Source organism: Watersipora subatra, chromosome 4, assembly GCF_963576615.1.
Source record: "Watersipora subatra chromosome 4, tzWatSuba1.1, whole genome shotgun sequence".
In the NCBI taxonomy this organism is placed as follows: Eukaryota; Metazoa; Bryozoa; class Gymnolaemata; order Cheilostomatida; family Watersiporidae; genus Watersipora; species Watersipora subatra.
Window position 1 is genome coordinate 58,163,937 of NC_088711.1, and position 22,311 is coordinate 58,186,247.

Genomic DNA, 22,311 nt, shown 5'->3' on the forward strand with positions numbered 1-22,311 from the left:
ACAAGTTTAAAAAAAGTCTAAAAATAAAGTTCCTCCTGTTTACCAGGCAAATATCTTACCAATTAAACAACGCGGGATAAATGTATTTGATGGGTGATATGTGTCGCTTTGTGGGTGAAAATACGCTACCACTCAGCATAAAATTACATTAAAGTGCAAAATAATTTTATGCTTGATCTCACAGCTCTTGTTAGTGAGAGCCGTGGATAACTAGCTTACTCAAACTAGCCATTGGCAATGTCTCAGGCTAATGGCAAGTGGCAGGCCACTACATAACCTGCCACTGTTTTATAAGCTGTTTTTACTACCCACCCAACGCCTGGCATTTCTCATATATATACCCGAAATGTCAGAATAAGGTGAGGTGATGTGTTTGTTGTCGTTGAATAAACATACCACAGAAACTATTAAGCTACACTGTCATCTAGAACATAACAAATACTAACTGAACAACCTCTTGTACATTTTTATACAATATTTGTAATTTTTGGTGGAAGTACATTAAAATATTGAGCAATGTTTTATTATTGCTGAAGCTTGTTGCTATAAGCTGCCACAGATACGGGCATCAAAAACTCAAATCTGGAATGTGAGGAATTTGTGGGCTGTTCCTTGAACGGAAGAACTGGACCATTTTATATTGTTGATTTGGATGAGCATTCCGAGGAGTTGGGTGAACATTGAAAGCATATGAATTTATAATGCAAAGGCGATTTGCTCATTTCCTAGCGTCTATTAGAATGAGAGAAAAAACGAGGGCTGACATAAGGTGTTGTCACTGGTTATAAGCAATCGCTTTTAGCATATTTGGCATTCATTCACTGAACTGCTACTTGAACTTGCTAAAATTATTTCATATGATTTCTACCTCTATTCTATACTAATTGATTGCATTTGAAATATCAAACAAATGCCTTTTAAGTAGAGATAGGTAGGTTCATCAAGCATCTATAAGTTGTTTTGTAAAACTAAAACAGTTTTACAAAGTTGGAAAAAAAATTTAATTTAACCTTGACATGAAATAATTCCTAGAATGATAGGCCTGATGCAATAATTGTATAATTTGTCAAGCTGAAAACTTACATAACTTAATATAGATGTTGCAATTTTTACACCGGCTCCCATAACCCTATTTCAAAATAACTGCAACCTGAGCAACAATGCACAATATTTTTAATTTTTACATCAAAAGCTTGCTCTTCATATCTTGTAACCTAAGGTAAAAATAATAACAACAATGATAATTTGACTTCACATTTTCTAAAGAAATTTTGGGGCTGAATATAATAAAGACAGATCAACTTTGTTTCTATGATGCTATTTTGATAAACTGAATATTTTACAAACATCTGCTCTAACGCAATTAGGAATTGGTTAAAACCTGCAGAGAAGAGCACTTTACAGGTATGCATTTGAGTAATTCAGACTAGAGTTCACTCAGAGACCGGAACGATAACAATAAATGAACTATTTGTTGTACTAAATATAAATATTAATTAATTTTTATTTCTTATTTGTAAGAGCAACATTGATCGGAACCAAATTAATTCCTATTATATTATGGGTATACCAGCGAGTGAAGTTTAGATGGCTAACACAGAGCAATATAAAGCTATCTCAAATATAGGCCGAGAACTTCATTGCAAAACTAGTATGATTTGTAGTTTGCAAAACAATAGTTATGCAAGCATATACTAGTGAAAATTAACAAACGGTAGGCTATATAATTTTCATTAGGTAATTCAAAAACTAAATAATGAATTCACAAAAACAATTTTAAAAAGAAGTTTCATGAAGTTACAAGAAAGTTTCATGAGGCTGGGCTTGAACCATACATATCAGTGAATAATATCATAACATATATAAATTCAGATCTATATATGATCTGGATATCTAAGCTGACTATGATTAACACCACCATCCTTTGCTGCGTCAGCAGTGCAGGATGGTGCTAACTACTCGACATATCATAACTAGCTGTTCTTATTGGTCCAGATGACGGGCAGCTTTCAGCCATGTCATATTGGCTTCGCAAGAAGAGTATGCACTTGTATCAAATCGGTACATATCAAGGTTAGCTGAACAAGTCACTTAATGACATCCGGTTGCCCTCAGCTGGTGAAGCTTTGTTATGATTAGTTAACCACATGATCAGCATTTTTGTTTTATCGCACTTGTATGTATTTTGGTATGAATGCTAGTGTTTGTTGGTTATGACATAATTTATCATAATCAGTTTATTGCATGGTCAAAATTATCATTTTATATATTATTTTTAATATAATAGACATAGTTATTTAAATAAAATTAGGTTGAGAAATAAACAATAAAATGGCATTTTTACTTCAATACGATGGTCAATATAATTGTGTTAACAATGCAATGAACATGGTGCTGATTGACATGATGTGACAAATTTGATAGACAAATAGACTCAAATGGATTAGACTCAAATAAAAAATAAGATAAATGAGGTAAACGTGCTACGACGGAGTTGTCAAAAAGCCCAAGTCCAGCCAAAATGTCTCCTAAATTATCTGCTTAAATTCAGAGCAGCTTGCAAGCATATACACAGTTGTGAGATGGGCTGAACCATTTTGGTCTGACAGCCATTTTATACAGTTTTGAAAAGCTAAAAATCTAAAACATGGATTCTTCGAAATACTTTAAATATCAGAAATGATTGGCAGCTGATACTTGAGGAATGTTTGGATGATACTGATTGTCAGTGAACGCTGGCACTCTACTGAAATAGCTAGAAGAAACATAGAAATCTATAATAGTAATCTGATACAACAGTAGTCCTGTCAGACTTGATTATATAGATGTCAATGGCTCTGAAACTACAAACTGATGTTGTGGCTATCTTATTCACATGCAAAAGCATATTACTTCACTAAGTTGAAGCAAAGTGGGATACTTGAAGATTAAATCTAACTGTAACCATGCTCAGAGGTACAACATGGGCTGTAAGTTTTAAAGCAAACAATGCGCAACCAACAGTAACAAAGCAGAAGTAGTTTAATGTGCTTTCTTTTGTGAAATAATACTAATAATTTGAGAAACTTTCATTTTACCAGAAGTTTCCCAAATCCATATTTGAAGCAGGAATTCTTGACAACCTTGTGTCTGCTGTCAGATACAGCCAGCTACTGTAATGATTTGGAAGAGAGCTGTATGTCTGTATTGATTATAACCTCTGTATTTCTGTAACCTCTGTATAACCTTCAGACTCTGTTAATTAAACGTTTGCTCAGTGAACCACTTAAGAACATGTGACCAATTATTGTTGATGTATCTTTTGAAGTAAAGCCTTATTTCCTTATTTACGCTGAGAATATTTGGTATGAAGTGCTCTAATGTTGACATCTGAAGTTTGAAATGGTAAAAGATACCGGTAATAGCACTAAGCTTTACTTACTCACAAAAGCTAGCTTGACAAGCAAGCACTCATTAGTCTAATTACTAGCTACATGTATCTATACTAGCAATTAGCTGTTATTGGCAATCCAGTAATTGGAAATTGTCAATGGGATATACAGTCAAACCTCTACCATTACACCAACATGCTAATGCTTCAAACAAATGATGGAATTTTGAGCTAATATGTGAGTTCACCCCTGAGTTAGCTTCCAACACATGTGTGAAGTTTCTTGAAACATTGCAGTTTCTAAAGTTCGAAGATTTTCAAATATTTGATATAACATCAATGTAAGCTAAATTCTACACCTCACCTAAAAGAAGTTGTTATCACAACCTCTACCGCCTAACAGGCATCGCCAAGTCTACAATTCCGTTGGCGTGTCTGTAAGGTAACAACAGAAATGTCTTTTGATTATCACTTCATATGATCTTTTATATATACATGGTAACTGACATTTTTACAATTAGCTTTTTAAACAGATGTTTTTCAATTCACTGGCTTAAATGTGCTATGAGTAAGGAAATACCATATCTCAGCACAAATTATCATAGGTTTGTGGGTGGTAGGATGAATAAAACAAATCAAGGTAACATAATGAAAATATTTGCCTCAACATACTGTTGTTAACTTACAGATCTGGGAACAAATTAATAAATTGAGACTTCTAAAATAATCATACTGGTTCAGCTAGTTGAAGCAACGGGAACAGGGAAGTGAGTTTAAGGAAGTTGTATTTCTAGAACAGCTTAATTTTCTATACAGATTCAAAATTGTCAATTTGTTTTAAGAAAGAAGAGAAATATTTAAATTTTAGATAACTTTAGTAATTTTAAATGATCTTTAAATAGCTCTAAATTTACTTTCTCAGGCATATATAGCGTAACTAGCAGAATGGCCGGTGTTGCACTGGTATTAAAAATCTGCTTATAAGCAGTGATAGCAATGCCACACTTACAAATTCAGCTTATAAACAATGGCACTTGCTATTAGCCTGGCACATTGCCAATGGCTAATTTAAGTTAGTTACCTCGCTTTTTACTAATACATAGAATGACGTTGCGTTGCGCCATAACAGGTAGCGGCAGCGTATTTTCACCCACATAGCGACATATATATCGCCAATAAATCCATCAATCTCGAGTAGCGCAATGGTTTAGCTTATTGTCTGGGGAACGGGCGTTTCGAGATCAAATCTTCCGCGATACGGCTTCTTCAGTTCAAGATTTTAATTGCTATAACCAGACATACCTAAGGATAGACACACAAACTTTGAGATTTATATATTTAGATAGAGTGACGGTAAGCTAAAAGTTATTTAGGCGAGTCCAGTAAAATTTATAAAATAACAATTAGCAAGTTATCTAAGCCATAAGGCTTTAAACTTACCTAATTAGTATAAAGGATGGCTGTCTAACAACTATTGCCTGATATAATAATAGAAAAATTTAAAATTGATTCTGGTATACAAAAGAGAACTAGGAAAGAAAATGCAGTGATCAAAGAGCAAGTGGTTTTCCAAATGTTCAAACTATTTTATTGATTATTGTCTCAAGCCAAAAACTTTAATTATCTAAAAAAACAAAAATCTTGAGCGCTGCTGTTTTTGTACCTATAAAAAATTTTAAAATCCTATGTAGAGTTAGTTACACATTGGAACGGTAACCAGCACTTTGTTCAACAATGATTTTCACCAATTAGTAACAACCAAAAGGATGCTAAAGCTTATTAAATACATTTTAAAATTAATAAAACAAAAATGTGTGAAGATAAAATTTTTCACATAATTGTCTGCAAACTAAAAAATAGACCTACTGATGGTAGCGCATATAATTCAGGATTTTACTGCTATGTCCACTCTAAGTAACAGCTAAGGCCCAGCTAATATAAAAAACCTCAGTATCTTAATACTGCCTAGTTTGTTTAGTGTCTTTGCTAATTATCAGGAGACACAGGTTTCAAACAAATGTCAGTAAAAAGTTTGTGCCTCTATCTAGAGACACCGCTGAATGATATGTAGGTGAAAGTTCCTCAAGAAGTGCGCTTACCCTTTTCTCATGAACCGAAAGTTCCCAATGCACAACATATGGTGTTTGATTTGTCCAATAAATATAGCATATATACATAGCCCGGCCATATAGCACAGCTGTCCGCTAGCTGACATGTGGCTAAGTAGTTCCTAAATAATTGGGTTTAATATTTTTTAAATAACTGCACCACAGTGAACAAAAGGTAGCACAGCTATCTGTCACATTGATAGGTATTGATGTAAACCCACAAGACAGTGTTTCATCAATTACCGTGCCACCTGTATTTGAACGCTACTCGTATTTGAACGCCACTTCTATTTGACCGATACTATTTGACATTCTAAATCTTCACGAACCCATAATTGCAAGTGATCAGTAGAAAAGTGTCCACAAAACTGTACTAATAATGACTCGATTACATCAATAACAATTAATTCTTTCATTTTTCTGTTCATATCGAAGTCCATTTTTCAACTCCAAATTTTAAGTTTTTCCGTTAGAAACTCTGATTGCAACATCAAAGAAATAACTAGTAACTGTATCAGGCTAATAGTAGTTCATTTTTTAACGCGGTCTTGATACTCCGATGTACATGGGGAAATGTTGTCACATTTGTAATGAAAAATGTGCTAATACGTATTTTGAAGCTAATATTTTGAGGCTATTTTGATTGTACATGGTTTCTCTTTATTCATGGTAGAAGTTTCTATTCAAAATGGTATCGCATAAAACGTTTTGATCTGCTAAAAAATTGTTTGGACGCTAACATCGATTAGCTCAGCTGTGCAGAAGAAAACATGAGGTCAAAGACACCGTGGAAGGTATTGAGCGGCCAGAATAATATGAAATGATTTCAAACGAAGGCAACAATCAGAATGCAACTGGCCATGCGAACAATGCTAATATTTTTGTTTTTAAAATGTTAATATTTGTTTTAAAATGGTAATTTTTATTGCTGCATGTTTTTATAATTATGGTTTGCTATTTCACTTGCTTTTGAATATATATTTGCAGCATCTGATAAATTATTATTATTATAAAATTTATAAATTTGAATATTTACAGCGTATTATTTGATAGCATGATTGCAGTAATCTGGTCTTGGCTTACAATGGATCGACGCTTGTAACTTTGTTCTATTGCACATAAAACTCGTTTTGGCTGCAAACTGTAACAAATATATCGATGAGTGCAATGGGCTTTTATGCAACCTTGTTAAATATAGTTATAAAATGAAAATATACCTTCAAATTTAGTATGAAAAAACAACTTTAAAGCTCCAAAAAACTGCAATGCAGGGTATAAGATCATCATTGATTAATTGCAAGCGGTAGATATCAACTGGTAGAAACTTGTATCAACTTTCTCTTGCATATTTCTTTAAGAAATTTACGTCAAGTTGGAGCTAAGTAAGCAAATTTCTTGCCTCCAGAAGGGTTAATGTCGCACGTCCGAAGTGAAGTGCAAAATATAAATGACAGTCAATTCGCCTGTGAAAGGGTTAAATTTATCTTTTCAACATTCTAATGAGGTGTTTAAAAAATACAACCGCCACCCTTTATTTGAACATCACTGAAGGAAGGGTAGAAAAATAAGAGCGCCATGTCGTTCAAATAAAGGTAATAAGTTAAATTGTTTTAGTGGGTCCGGTTAAAAGCATGACTGGCTTCTTCAATGACTTGCTATCACACTAGTTCTATTGTCAAACTATTAAAAAGTTAGCTAATACTTGCAATAGAAACACAAAGTGTACAAAATATTTAAACTCATATAAACTTTACAAATATTTTAACACTTTGCCACAGCTTTTAAAAATAATCAAAGGTAGGATAACTTCTGTGAAAAACATTACTCCTACATGTTCTTGGCTCAGTGCTCAGGTTCTCTATGGGTAAAGCTATTTCAACAGTTGTTACAGCCAAAAAAAGACATTAATGATTATGTCGTTTGATGTAATAATCCGAACGAGCCTGGTTTCAATTTAATGCAAGCTTTTGTTCAGCAGGGCATCTCATCAGTAGGGTTTTTTGTATTACACACACAAAATCATAGCTGTCAAACAGCGCACAAAATAAAAGGGCAGCACGTTTGTATAATAGAACAGATTTTGTGAGCGTTGTTTGTTAGGAGCACAATATTCAGATATACATCAAACCTCAGAGAAGTTATCAATTTTGAAGGGGATAGGCAGAGATGGGCACTCGAGTTAACATGCTTGTTCGAGCGAGCCTTAAGGTTCAATTTACAAACGAATCAAATTTAATCGATTCTCTGATATCTTTTACTTACTGTAGAATAGAAATGATTCGGCGCATCCTACCAGTAAGAGTTGAATTGAATCGATTCTTTCCTGTCATCATAGACAAATTCACTTGATTCTCCATTTTTCAATAAGCAAAATACTTGAGTCACTGCTTCTCTTTATTATTACTATATCAGTATCTCTATGATTAGTAATTTATTACTGTGTTAATGGAAAATCCATCATGGAAAGTAACATCCTATTAAATCAATCAGTTGATTGTAAGTGCAGTCCAGCAATGCCAGCTGCAAGCGTTTAACCTTTTCATAAACCTCTATATCATATTTACGTTACGTAAAACGGTACGTATTAACGGTATTTACGGTACATTCTATTTGTTGATAATGTGTAGTATTACTATGTATGTACCACGCAATGATATAGTATAATTCTATGATTTAACAGGTTTAGCTATGCTGTTTTGATCATCATGTAAACAAAGGTAACTACATCTCATTCAAGCATCAAGCTACGTCCTATACAGTGGTCTAAATTTATCACCCACAGGACTCAGTGGTAAGTTAAACCTAATTCACTAGCCTAGTTGTTCTTAGTTTTGAAGTTTGTTGGCAAGATTTTCTTTCGCTGGATAGATAGTTAGATAGATAGATAGTAGATAGTTCCACTAGTCTGGTGAGTTCACTAATTTATTCAATATTCAATATATATTTTATCAACTTACTAACAATATCCATTCGTTTTTACAGTATTATTATAATCATATTATAAATGTGATGAACACTACTGATAAGAATAGCGCTAGCGATGATGCTATCTTTTCTTCCGACGTAGCCGTTTTTGCAGTGGTAAGTAGTTTATTATTTATTTAGGTAATTATTGTGCTATATTAAATACGCAATGAATGAAGGAGTCTAAATGTAATAAATGAATGAGAGAAAACACTATCTTAAATTATTATTATTGCTCTATTTTAAGCCTTTCATTTTCTGGTGTATCTCAAACTATCTCTAACTATCTATTATCTAAACAATTGATTGTTGTAATTATTATCAAATTATTTGTTATTCACAGCATTCAATTGTCAGTTGCTTAGACTAGTGGTTAATAAATAAACAAAAATTATTATAATAAGTATTAAAATTTTCTGTTACAAACAATTATTGAATAAAATGATTAGTAAATATTTTTTTGATCAATAACAGTACAATAACAAATTCAATTAATCGAGGTATAGATATACATGTATATACATGTATATATACATGTACGTATGTGTATATGGACACATTCAACTTGGTTCATATTGGCAATCATTTGACGGTGGGTACATTAGATAGTGGAAATGGTAGTATGTAATAACAATTGCAGCCCTAATGTGGCAATGCATGCATTGGCAATAATTCGACACACTATTTCGATTTGCTGCATGCAGTTCACCTATGATACTATCAACTTTCTTTCAACCACCAATAGCTATCACTAACTTGTACATACAAATGCCATTTGCTTTGGGAACTCAAGAAATGGGTGCCACATTCTGCTCAGCCAGCGGCACCTGTTGTCATCAAGGAGCCAGAATAGCACAGAATAAACCTCTTCAACAAACTGAAGAAAAAGCCATTGCTCCTTCAGTGTATGATAATGGCTTAGAGGGTGAATTACCTAAACCGTAACTGCCGCGTACAACTTTTATCGTGTTTTCTAGATAAATCAGACATGCTGATTCCGATTTTGTACTCGAAAGAAGAATTGATCTACTAACTGGCAGTGACAAGGGCTTTTTTACAGTGTTTTAATATCAGTCTTGAAAACAACACAATCGGCACAACAAGCTCCGCCCATAAATATGTGACAGACTCTAGCTTTTTAGGAGCGGAAGTTAAGGATGTTTAGTCCGATTTAGAATGATAGAGATGGATGTGTTTAAACCCATTATTATCTAAATTCAGTCTTCAAAATTTTCTCAGTCTTTTATGAAAGGTAGATAAACTATTCAAAATTGCTCATAGCTTGTTACAGGATGCTTAATAGGCTGAACGCCGAGAAAAATGAGCTAAAAAAAGCGCGATTTATCACAAGCTAGCGTTGTTATCGTGCTTTTTTGAGCTCATTTTTTAAATATGCATTGTTAAATAGCTTATCTACCTTTCAGAAAAGACTGATATTATTTTGAAGGCTGAATTTAAATAATAATGGGTTTTAAGACACCCATCTCTATCATTTTAAATCGGACTAAACATCCCTAACTTTTGTTCCTAAAAAGCTAGCGTATGTCACAAATTTATGAGCGAAGTTTGTTGTGCCAATTGTGTTGTTTTTGAGACAGATATTGAAACGCTGTAAAAAAGCCTTCATGACTTTAAAAGTTAGTGGAGCAATCTTTAGTTTGAGTACAAAATCGGGATCAGCGTGTCTGATTTACCTAGCAAATACGATAAAAGTTGTACGTGGCAGTTATGGTTTAAATATCACGAGTTGGATGCTACACGTAAAGGTAATTTCACTGTATTTTGGTTGTTTGTATACATCAGCTGGCAGAAATCATTGTTTCAGTGGTTGCTATTTTTTCGGCCGTAACTGTAAGCTATGTGTAATGATGCATTGACTAATCTAATGTGAGATCACTCGAGTGTTGGTAATGATGCACATGTGGTAGCTAGTTTCTATAAATGAGAAATTATGTCATGCTCTGGTACTGTTCAACAAGCATTCTGGAGAAACATTAGAAAGCAATTTGATTATCATCACTAAAAACCTTTACACAGGTATATAATGTTGGAGTAAATACAAGAGGCAGATGCCCGAATTTGCTAAAATTAAGGAGATTCTATGCACACCCCCTGCCACCAGTGCACCAGTGGAGCGAATATTTAGTCATAGGGGCATCATCAAGTACTTTCATAAATCGAGCATGACCTCAGCAACTTTAACATATTTTATATTAAATTATTTTTGTAAATTTAACCACCAAGCCCATTAATATATGATAAAACAAAGCTGCAACAATTAATGTTTATTTTATTTCTAAGCTTGTTTTGCATAGGAGTTACCCAATAACATCTGTGTGGGTAAGCAACTCTCTTAAGAGCAAAGGCTAAACAGACCAGCTAGTGAACAAGTAGCGAATTGATAGATAATTGATTTTGTTTAAAGAACTCAATCAAATTGATTCGTTGGAAGATAGCTAACGAATATAGAATTGAATTGTGGTGTTTTGCTTATTGAATTGAAATTAATCGACTCTCACGTAATCTATGATGCAAAAAATTTGGGAATGGAGTTGCTAATAGTTTGATGAGAATTGGATTGATTTGAGTCATTTTTAAAGCGCTCATCTCGGGGATATGTGTGCAGGCTTTTTATGCTTCTCGTTCTGAACAAACAATGAATGAGTCATAATGACTGAACTAACGAATTACTATGCAAAGCCAATGGTCAATAATGAAAAAACAACTATACTATGTATATCAGGCTGTAGTAAAGTAATAATAATAAAGTAATTTGCACATTGAAAGAGTGCAAGTTGACAAAACCTGCCGAATCATTTTAGCAACAAAATAATCCAATATGAGTCTGTGTAATACCTTGATTCAAATATTAAAAATGACTTTGTTGTACTTCTTTACCTCTTTCTTTTTCTTACTTATTTTTTTGCTGCAGCCTTATAATATACATGTAAGATACTGCCGATTTTTCGATTTTTTTCTGCTTCAAAATGGCCTTATCTTAACGTTTAAACGCAAGGTAGTTGACATGTCAATAATTATGATTAGCTAAATAAACTTTTTTTTTATTAAAATGCGATAGATTTTTTGCAAATAATATAAACAAAAAATCATGCATTAGTATTTGTATTGTAAGTTTTCATGGAGATTACAAGACAAGATGGCTGACAATCCTGCAGACGTAAGCTTTCGCGAAAATTCATTGAAAAGGCAAAATAAACGACTATCACAAAGCAAGATAGTTTCGGGACCTATATCCTATAATTTGTATTCTTTGTTTTTAAAATATTTAGTGAATCGTGAAGTTCCTACAGAGTTGGCATTAAACGATTCAGAAATTCCTATTCCAGCATCGGAATATCAAGCATTTGAAAACATCGCAAAAGACTGCGGGCTTGAGCGAGCTTTTCATGCGCAACGCAATGATGCATCTACGTCTGTCAATAATAAACGTTTTACAGGGTTGTCTTCTGCAACTGCATCTTTTAGTACCGCTATCCAAGCTGAATCATCAAACCAGTCAATGACTACTGATATCGATTATTGCGTTGAAGAGAAGATAACTTTTTCAACTAAGGGTACAGCGGTTTTAGGTGATGATGACGATATAGCTACCGGTAATATGCAGTTTCAGAAATTAGAAAATCATATCCGTAACCAGGGAAACATTCACGACGATGACATTCCTTCTATCGACAGTTTGCCCTGTGTGCCAAATACTGATTTATCTAACAACACAAAATTAGCACCAAACGATTCGTTGCCGACTTCAGTAACTAGCAAAATGTATAGTAATCCTATTAAAACTAACAAAAATTTACCAGAGGTCAATAATGCTAAGCTGAAAAAATTCCTTCTTTGGGCAAAGAAGATGTATGTTAAGGTGAATTCCGTTGTAGAGGGCAAAGATCTCCAAATAGTTTCACTTATGTCTAAAAAGAGTAACAGGGAGATTGCGCCGAAGGAAAGTTTTGAGCAAATTATTGAAGCAGTACATAATCGGCGGGGTCAGGTTGGTCAGAATCATTTGTCAATCAGCAGTACTATCGCAGAGATAAAGAAGACTTACACATTTGGGTATCGCGATTTCGGAATGACTGAAGAGTTAGTGCGGCAGACAGTGTCAAAATGTCGCTCTACTAAGTGTATTGCTTTGTATTTCCAAATTGCAACAGAAAAGCACATTGTTCCTACAGATGGAGGGCCAGCTTCAACAATCAATCAAAATGAGTCCCCAATCATTGACAAGTTTTATCAAGGTGGGTTAAAAAGTTGTACAGGTAATCTGTTTTATTTATTATTCAGGTAATTCCTATTTCTTGATAAATAAATCAACAACTATTTATAAAATAACTGAAATGTCCCGTATAAATAAAATACTGTGTCTCAGTTTAAAATTAGGGTATCTGTTAGCAAATGTAGCAGAAGGTCTATATTTTGTTTTCAAATATAAATTTGTAAAATTATTTAATTATGCAGAAATTGCCCATATCATTGTTGAGAATGATATCTGGCTTCATCAAGGCTCTCACAAGAACAAAGAGAAGGTTAGAAGCAAAATCAACAGCATCAAAAGGAGTAGCCCTTTTTGGCACGGTATTATCTAGCATAAAACTACAGCTTTGATCTTTGACTATTATACTAATTATGTAAAGTTAATATTATTACTAAATTTGATTACATAATCGTAACCCTTGAAAGTTAGTACAAAGGTCAGTGGTGCACATTATTTACATGCTATGTTTACAGCTAGAGTTGCAAAACGAAAAGTAGAAGAAGAGCGAACCGGGCAGTCAGGTAACAGAGCAAGGCCATCTCCACCATCAAATATTGTGGAGGTAAGTGTTTTCTGGGGACCATGTACTGCAAAACAGCATGCTTTTTGCTTTCTCCGGTAGTTTATAAATATTTGTTATCTGTTCAGCTTAGTAAAATTTCTTTACATCATATTTTTACAATGTTCTATGATCATACAAATTTTTCAGACACTGCAAAGAGGTGATGAGCTTGAGAATAAATTAATAGTGTAATGATGTGTGTTGGTCAAATGGTTTTTCAGTGCTCATATGTAGCGTTTAAATGTAGCAATGAAAAAACCTAGGGAGCAGTTAGAAGTTAACTCTTTATCTTTTTTTAGCTAATCCTAACCAAAACTGCCAAAGTTACATACAGCCAAACCTCGGCACACAAAAGATTTTCTTGTATTAGTTTAATTTTGCTTCCTCAAAAACAAAGTTTGTCATAAATGCATCATAGGATCACAGGCTATCTGAATAATGATATGTCTAATCACTAGGCCTAATATATGTGGTGCTCACTAGCGCATCATCATTACCTATTTCTTTGTGAAATTTCATGAGTTAAACTACCTCAATGTACGCAGAAGCTAAAGCAAGAACTGATGGTCTTAGACTTCCCATCACTTGCAACTATATTTTAGTAAGATGATGTCATAATGGCGACTTCTTGCTGTACATGAGTTGATGATTTCACTTTTTGCCATGCTGCATTTGTGTCCCAGTTTATTATTTGTATGTGAAACAAAAATGCTTGAATTATTTTTAAAAATTGAAAATTTGTTAAAGGTTGACTTACAACAAAATTCACATTACAGTTAATTGGTATCAAAAGGTTCGCCATGTTTTACTGTTGTGTGGTGGTAGGTGCCAAATATGTGGAAATGTGATTACAAGCCCTTAAAAGCTCAAAATTGAAAAGCCGCCATAGATGGGAATCAGTTTATTTCTCTGACGTTGTCATTACATTTGGTTATTGTTTTGTCACGTGATGTTCTCACGTGAATTGAAAGGCCTATAAAAGGCTCAATATGAAACTCCTCGTAGCACTAGTTTATGACAAACACTTCAGGTTTTACTGAAGACCCCGTATCAAATATAGATGCTCACTACTCTACAGTTTTGTTTCGGCTTATTGTAATCGTCTTGTCGCAATCTGATCATGTGACCCAATACTTCGCAAATAATTTCTGCAGCACTTTACGATTATCACATGTGACCAACAGGCTTGTCATGTTTATCAGACAATGATATGTACTCCTTCGAGCTAAGGTTAAAAAATTAAAAAAAAATTTATGGTAAGTTATAAGATATCAGTGCTAAAAGTGACAGCATTACAATGACGATAAAACAGACGCGTAAGAGCAATAGACATGGTTTTATTGAACGCTTGAAGTATATTTGTGAAAATATTTCCATGAATGAGGTTGCATAAAAGTGTAAACAGAAACCATCTCGTAACAACTACGTCCCATTTGAGCCATTTTGGAAAGAGAATCCAAACTACGGCGGTCTTGTGTGGCTGCGATTAACTTAGTTTTTTTTAGCTTTTAAGAGCTTGTAATCGCATTCCTACATATTTTGCACCTACAACACAACAGAGTAAGGCATGGTGAATATTTTAACACCAAATAACTGTAATGTGAATTTTGTTGCAAGTCAACCTTCAAGATTATTTTTATTTTTGCAGCTCTCAAGTTTTAAAAAATTCAATAAAATCTCCTTAAAGCAAGTCAATTTATTTGTTTCTGAAAACTATTGCTATAATGTATAGCTCTGATGTATCAAATACTACATCTATATATAAATCTCAAAGTTTGTGAGTGTGTCTCTGTGTGTTTCGGTTTTTCGAGCTATAGCTATTAAAATTTTGGAATTGAAAACTCATGTCCTGTTGGATTTGATCTCAGAACCCCCTGTTCACCAGGCAAATATATTTATCAATTAACCTACGTGAGATTGATAGATTCATTGGACAGTAGGAGTGATTATCTAGGTTAAAATACGCATTACAGCGCAACATCACTAAACCTTGCTCTCACGGCTCTTGTTAGTAGGTTTAATTTACTAGCTTGCTCAAATTAGCAATATGCCAGGCTAATGGCAAGTGGCAGGCAACTACATTACCTGTCACTGTTTATAAGATGATTTTTAATACTCGTGCAACGCTGGGCATTCCGCTAGTTATAATATACACCGTACAGGATGAAAATATTCGTTGGTTATAAAATTCGCGAGTTCGCGAGCAGGCAACTCCGCGAATTATAAAATTCCATGAATAATTAGTTCTATTTTTAATCACAAGGGAGAATAACTACTGCACCAAATTAAAAACTAGCCGCTAGGCTGGTTTTCAATATAAATACTAAACGTAGTTGAGTTTCAAAACATTTTTAAAATCATTGCCTGGGCTTTGAGCTAACACCATTGCCAATGCATCACATTTCTTTACAAAATTATTCAAGGTTGTCACAAGATATGCAGAATGGCGTCATCGCAAAAATAGCCACTAGGCAAAAGTACTAAACGTAGCCGAGTTTCAAAATTTATTTAAAATCATCGCCAGGCTTCGAGCTTTATTGCCATTGCATCAAACTTTACAAAATCATTCAAGGTTTTCACAAGTTATTCGGCGTGGCTTCGTCATTGCAAAAGGTCTCTCCTAGTCTTTTTACATTGAAATCAACTCCATCAATCCCTAATACCGAAGTTGAGGACGATCATGATTCTGATCTGGACATTATGGTATGTATTTGCTTTGCAGATACGTTTTTCCATAATTAACTGCATTAGTTAATTCTTTTGTTTAAAAACTGATCGCTTTCATTAAATACTTCAGCTATTGTTTTTGTACTTCCTTGACACTTGTTAATATTTTTTTCTTTTTTGTGTTTACTGCAGATTGACAATGAAACAACCTACTCCAATTACGAAAACTAAAGACAAGTAGTAATATTCACCGTGGCAGAAATATTGGCAGAGAAGCAACCAGTCAACCTAGACCCCTTCATCGACAACAACTCCTTGATATCGCTGCAGCAAACATGATTAATTGTATATTTTATTTCATGTATAGATATATTATAATTTATAACAAACTTGAGTGTACAAATAAAATGTTACAAATACAATTTTACAAACGATGAATGGAGTAAATATAAATAGTTTAGTCCATATGGCGGTTGTCTAGAGCAATAAAATTAAACTGATACTCTTGATAAGTGAATACTAGCGTGTAATGGTGCTCTCTGACTAGTTATTCTGGTAATAACAGCGCTATATCGCTGTCACTGTCTTGGGTAGATGTTAAAGGCAATTCTCTCACTACTACGTGGCTGGTAAGTCAGTTATCAGAAATCTCCTCGTCGCTTACTATTGTAACGTTCTGCTGGTTGGCCAAAAGTTTGTGATCGTAAAGGCGTTTTTGTTCCTTTTTTAAAACAGATATATTCTCCTCGTTAGCAGCTGCGGTCACTTCAATTTCAAAACATCCCTGAATGATTGGTGATCTTCTAGGAATAACATCCACCACCCTTGCAGTCATTGTACCTCCGGATATGATGAAAAAGCTGCTTACTATACTTATTTCACGGGGTAGATGACCAACCGTTGCGCAGTCTGCGTTTATTAGCTTTACTGCCAATGGTTCGTGTAGATTATTGGGCTCTTTCTCACACTAAAACGAATAACAAAGCGGTAGGGATGGAAAAAATATATATTGCGTTTTACTGAAGTAAAACTCAATTATTAATTTAGTAAATGGTTTAAAAAAAACTCATTACTTACCACAAGTTGTTGGCTTATCAAAGGCCTCCAAAGCGTTGAATATTCGTGTTTACCACTGGACGCAGCAAAAATTGTTTACCGTAGCTTAGCAAGATCGCCTCGCAGTTGTAAGCCAAATATAAACCAGAACACGTGTTGTGCGCATGCGGAGGAAAACTCTATTACTAGCCGCAATAGAGTTAACTTTTCCTAGAGAGTGGCAGTTTTCAGCCGCGAATAAATTCATCCGCGAATATGCATAAAAAGACAATTTTCGCGAAATATAACTCTGCGAATGAATTCATCCTGTACGGTAGTTTTGATGTACCAAATAACACACTATATAATATATAGCTCTGATGTACCAAATAACACACTATAATATTTAGTTCCGATGTATCAAATGCCACATTATAATATTTTGCTCTGGTGTATCAAATGCCACATCATAATATATTGCTCTGATGTATCAAATACCACATTGTAATATATTGCCCCTATGTATCAAATACCACATTATAATATATAACTGATGTATCAAATACCACACTATAATATATTGCTCTGATGCATCAAATACCACATTATAATATATAGCTCTGATGTATCAAATACCACATTATAATATATAGTTCTGATGTGTCAAATACCACATTATAATATATAACTCTGATGTATTAAATACCACATTATCAGGGTTGGCATCGTATTTCCCATGGCGATTATTACCGCCGGTTTATACCGGTTTTTACCACCCCGGAAAAACTCATTTTTGTCCAAAAGCGGGAAAAACTAAAAAACCTCTTTTTTGACAAGTTGACTAATGCTTAAGCAAAGAATAACAATACACTTATACCATTAGCTTCATAGAGCTTCTTTATGGCTCTTTAACGGGACACAGGCTAAAAAAGTGCATAACCTTTTTAATTGGTTTATTTACTAAATATAAAATGAAAAGACCAGATCACAAGATAATATTCGTTTATTTACATATATTTAGTAGTAATATTGAATGAAAAGCAAAATTGATGCGTGAAATGTGAAAGTAAGCATAATACAACAATTAGAAAATAATTGAAAGACGAAAACACATGAAGATAATGCCAAGTAGTAGAGACCGGTGAACTGAACAAACGGATTAGAGTATTGAGAATTGATTGTCTAAGAAAACTTAATCCTCTTATTTGGCCGAATCATACCCTAAAGAAATTGTTTTTAGGTTTTGGTATCAAGCTACCAGTTTGATGCTTTCTCCACTCCAAGCCTGTTGCACTTTGTCTGCACTAAGGAAAAAGCGCTAAACAATGCACCTAAAAACAGTTCTATTATTGGACTGTAAAAGGCTCATCGTTATTTAACGTTGGCCCGTATTTTGAGTGTTGATTTTTTCCAATTTTTCCCACTTTTAAACACAATTCGACTTCCATTGCTATCGTTTGATATAAATATGGAGTCACACAACCAATTGTTTAGTCCAATTTTCCATTTATATTAAATTTCATTGTTTAGCAAAATATTTGGATAAAAAATTCTGGCGTTATAATATTTCTCAGTGGTTCCCGGTTTTTACCAGTTGTTCCCGGTTTTTACCAGTTTTTCTCGGTTTTTACCAGTTTTTCCCAGGAATAATGCCAACCCTGCACATTATAATGTATAGTTCTGTTGTATTAAATACCACATTATAATTTATAGTTCTGATGTATCAAATACCACATTATAATATATAGTTCTGATGTATCAATTACCACATAATATATTGCTTTGATATATGAAGCACTAAATTGCTAAACTTTTTTATTATAACTATGTTCTTTTATTGTGAAAAATATACATTCCAACTTGTTTTTTTGTCAATCATGTAAAATGCTCTCTCAGTATCCCAACTAACCTTTAAAGCATTTGTAACATAAGTGTCCTTGAAAAATAATGGAGTATTTAATTTTACATATTCTAATTTAGTCTATGCTAAAGCTAGCTTTAGATTTGTTTCTCTTCGTCTATATTCTGCTAAATGATAGATTCAAACATTGCTGACTACACATTTCTACTGCAGTCCATATTAGTTTATATAAGCCTACATGTATATAGGGAAAACTAGAGAATCCGAATGTTTTAATACTTCTAGCATAGCTCAAAATGCAAGATTTTACATCTATGGTTTTTAAAATGTTCAAGTAAATTTGCTAAAAACAAAATGGAAAAGGTATGGATAAACGTTGCTGAATGTCAAAATGAGGCTATAGTGACATAATAAAGAGCTTGCGCAGTGACATAAAATAAGCTGAAATTATTTCACAATGATATGTGCCCAAGAAGATTAGGCTCAATAACAACGTTAATGCAAACCGTTACTGCGATCACCTTAAAGGTTGACTTGCAACAAATTCACATTACAGTTATTTGGTATCAAAAGCTTCACCATGTCTTACTCTGTGGTGTAGTAGGTGCAAAACATGTGAAAATGTGATTACAAGCTCTTAAAAGCTAAAAACGAACAGTTAATCACAGCCATGACAAAATCGTCGTAGATTGGAATCCATTTCCAAAACAGCTCAAATGGGACGTAGTTGAACATGATAGCTTCTGTCCAATTATTTTCACAAACATACTTCACAAATTCAATAAAACCATGTCTATTGTCCTTACGCGTCTATTTCACGATCATTGTATTGCTGTCACTTTGAGCACTGTTATCTCAAAACCTAGCTTAAAAATTAATTTAATGTTTTAACCTTAGCTCGAAGGAGTGCATATCATCCTTTGATAAATATGAGCAGCCTGTTCATCACCCGTAATAAACAAAAATTGTTGCAGAAAATGTTCAGGCCATTTGGCAGGAAGTATGGGTCACATGATCAGATTACGACTAGATGACTAGACCAAGCTTAAACGAAACTGTAAAGTAGTGAGTGTCTACATCTGATACAGGCTTTTCGGTAAAACCCGAAGCGTTTGTCATAAACTAGTGCTACGAAACGTTTCATACTGAGCCTTTTATTGGCCTTTCAATTCACGTGAGAACATGACATGTTAAAACAATAACCATATTGAGCTGAGATGATAGCTGCGATAAACTGTTCGTTTTTGGAGCTTTTAAGAGCTTGTGATCACATTTCCACATGTTTTCCACTTACAACACACCAGAGTAAGACATGGTGAACCTTTTGATACCAAATAACTGTAATGTGAATTTTTCTGCAAGTCAACTTGTAACAATTTCTGCAGATACAGTATTTTAAACTGGAATTAACTTTGCGTATAACAATACATTGGCTTTAAGGCTGTGCGTGGTTACTTACAGTATTGTTTAAAGAGGTGTTGTAGGTTTTTAGGCTGTTAGATCGATTAAACATAGTACAATGTATTCTTATAGACTTGCCACAACATGCAATGGCCTTATCATACGACAAAGATGTCAGACCATTTTAAAAATCATTGATTATGAAAATTGCCCTCATCATTGATTGTAATTGGATTGTGTTAGGGTTTGTGCACAGGTTAGAAATTTTTTTATGAAAAATTATCCATAGAATGAAATAAAGTTGTCTTACTATGACTGTTATTGCAAAATGCATAGACTTTGTCAGAGTGCCGCACCTTGAATGATTCTCAGCAGTGGTTGTTGGAAGGGAGTTGCTGTGGTCAGAGCAACTAACATGTGAACCTTTATTGGTTGAGGTTCAATGCTCAGAAAAAATTGGGGCATTCAGAGTATTCAGCCTTAAATTACTTCTTCAACCAGATTAGTCTGCTGTTGCTATCCCAAATAAGGAAACAGTCATAGACTACTGACCATAAAAATATGATCCTTTTTAAAAACAAGTTAAACAACTGATATTTTTAATAATCATCAACTAACTGTAGTTTTTATTGTTAACAGCTTTTGTGTGTACTAGCCAAATCCTGGACTAGATAACAAACTGCTTCAGCTAGAACTTGAATAATTCATGGGAAAAGTTGTCAATCATTGTCAATAAGGCACCAATGTTGCAACACTCAATGAGGGATTTCTGGTGAATTTTCCCTCTCTTGTATCAAAAGTTCTTTGTTTAGTAAATTGCAGCTCACTCACTCCAGTACTTTGTTTAGCGAGAATGACTCGGAGTCTGTAGCTTCAGCTGTATGTATATTTTACGAAAAAATTGTTTTTAGTTATGTTTTCCTTTCACTATCAATTATACAAATCATCAGCCTTTTCCGATAAAGCTTATAAATACAAGAGATTCAGCATTTATAACAATACATATCAGATCATGACTTTTCTGTGAATGACAGACAATGCTGACACGAGCCATCGCAATTCGAATTTAGTATATCAGTGTGTCACACTTGAAAAATTGTTGCTCAGTCTACCATGTAGCTAGTGTACACATAAATATACTCTAGTTCATAGCTTGCCACTAAAGCTTTGCAGGCAGTAATAATAGCTGAGAGAGAGTAGAGTTTGTATACATAACAAACTCACGTGTATAAGTTTTTTATGGGAAAATTGTCTCAGTGAGGGATTCCAAAGATAGTGTTGTTTGTGGTGTATGTATGAGAAGACTGCAAGTTCAGTTGCTGAGCTTGGAGATTATCTCTGCTTTTAAAATTTGCCTATTATGCACCCTCTATAGCTAATTGTAGTTTTAAATACTCTGATAGCTGGATTGTTGTTGCATATAGCTGTTAACTTTTGTAGCAATCATGCTTGTAATAGTGCACATTTCAGCGCCCTAAAATCAACCAGCTTCATTTCACACAAAAAGGTAAAGATTTAAAGCTAAATGGTTGTTTTAAGTACTGAAAATGCTCAAGTACTCCGAGCTCACCGATGGCAGAGTTCAAGTTATTAATAAATTGTTACAGCGGAGTTTAATATTTTTATTAAAAATATTTGCCTATTTGTAGACAATGTCTTTAGAAGCTGCTTATGAGTGTCTGGTACAATTGACTACACAGATGAGGCACGAGCTGCTCATTGCTTTTGTTGGGGAACGCAGGCACCAGGACAACCTTTCTCGCTCCATAGCTGCTAGTCAAGCCTTGGTAAGGCGGTGCTTGGCAACTAGCATCGCTCCTGTCCAGATCGAAGCATCTCCTTCCTAAAACCACTTGCTACCTAGGTTTATTACGGGATTGCTCCTGACCAGTAACTGTTTTAAGTATTTTGCCAGTAAAACTGTTATGCTAATTCACAGCCATGAGATAATACTTGTTGATTTTATTTTGTTGCATTACGTTGTTATGCATTTTGTTTTCCAAAATCTTAGTTCTCATTAATGATACACATTCCGTTCCTGTTACTAATAAAATTCTAGTTTTTTTACAC

General features: G+C 34.0%; 1 protein-coding gene across 1 annotated transcript; it reads left to right on the forward strand.

Moving 5' to 3' along the window:
- Positions 1-11,599: 11,599 nt before the first annotated feature.
- Positions 11,600-22,088, forward strand: LOC137394396 (uncharacterized). Its single transcript, XM_068081111.1, has 4 exons — positions 11,600-12,698; positions 12,919-13,035; positions 13,189-13,277; positions 21,891-22,088. Exons 1-4 carry the CDS (start codon positions 11,600-11,602, stop codon positions 22,086-22,088), a joined length of 1,503 nt encoding a protein of 500 aa, XP_067937212.1.
- The last annotated feature ends 223 nt before the right edge of the window (positions 22,089-22,311 follow it).

Excerpts from the sequence above, each read along its gene's own strand:
- LOC137394396 (XM_068081111.1), top strand. The coding sequence starts at position 11,600 with ATGGCTGACAATCCTGCAGACGTAAGCTTTCGCGAAAATTCATTGAAA. Across the intron at positions 13,036-13,188 it reads GAGTAGCCCTTTTTGGCACG|CTAGAGTTGCAAAACGAAAA; the intron begins GTATTATCTAGC and ends CTATGTTTACAG. Across the intron at positions 13,278-21,890 it reads CACCATCAAATATTGTGGAG|ACAATGTCTTTAGAAGCTGC; the intron begins GTAAGTGTTTTC and ends GCCTATTTGTAG.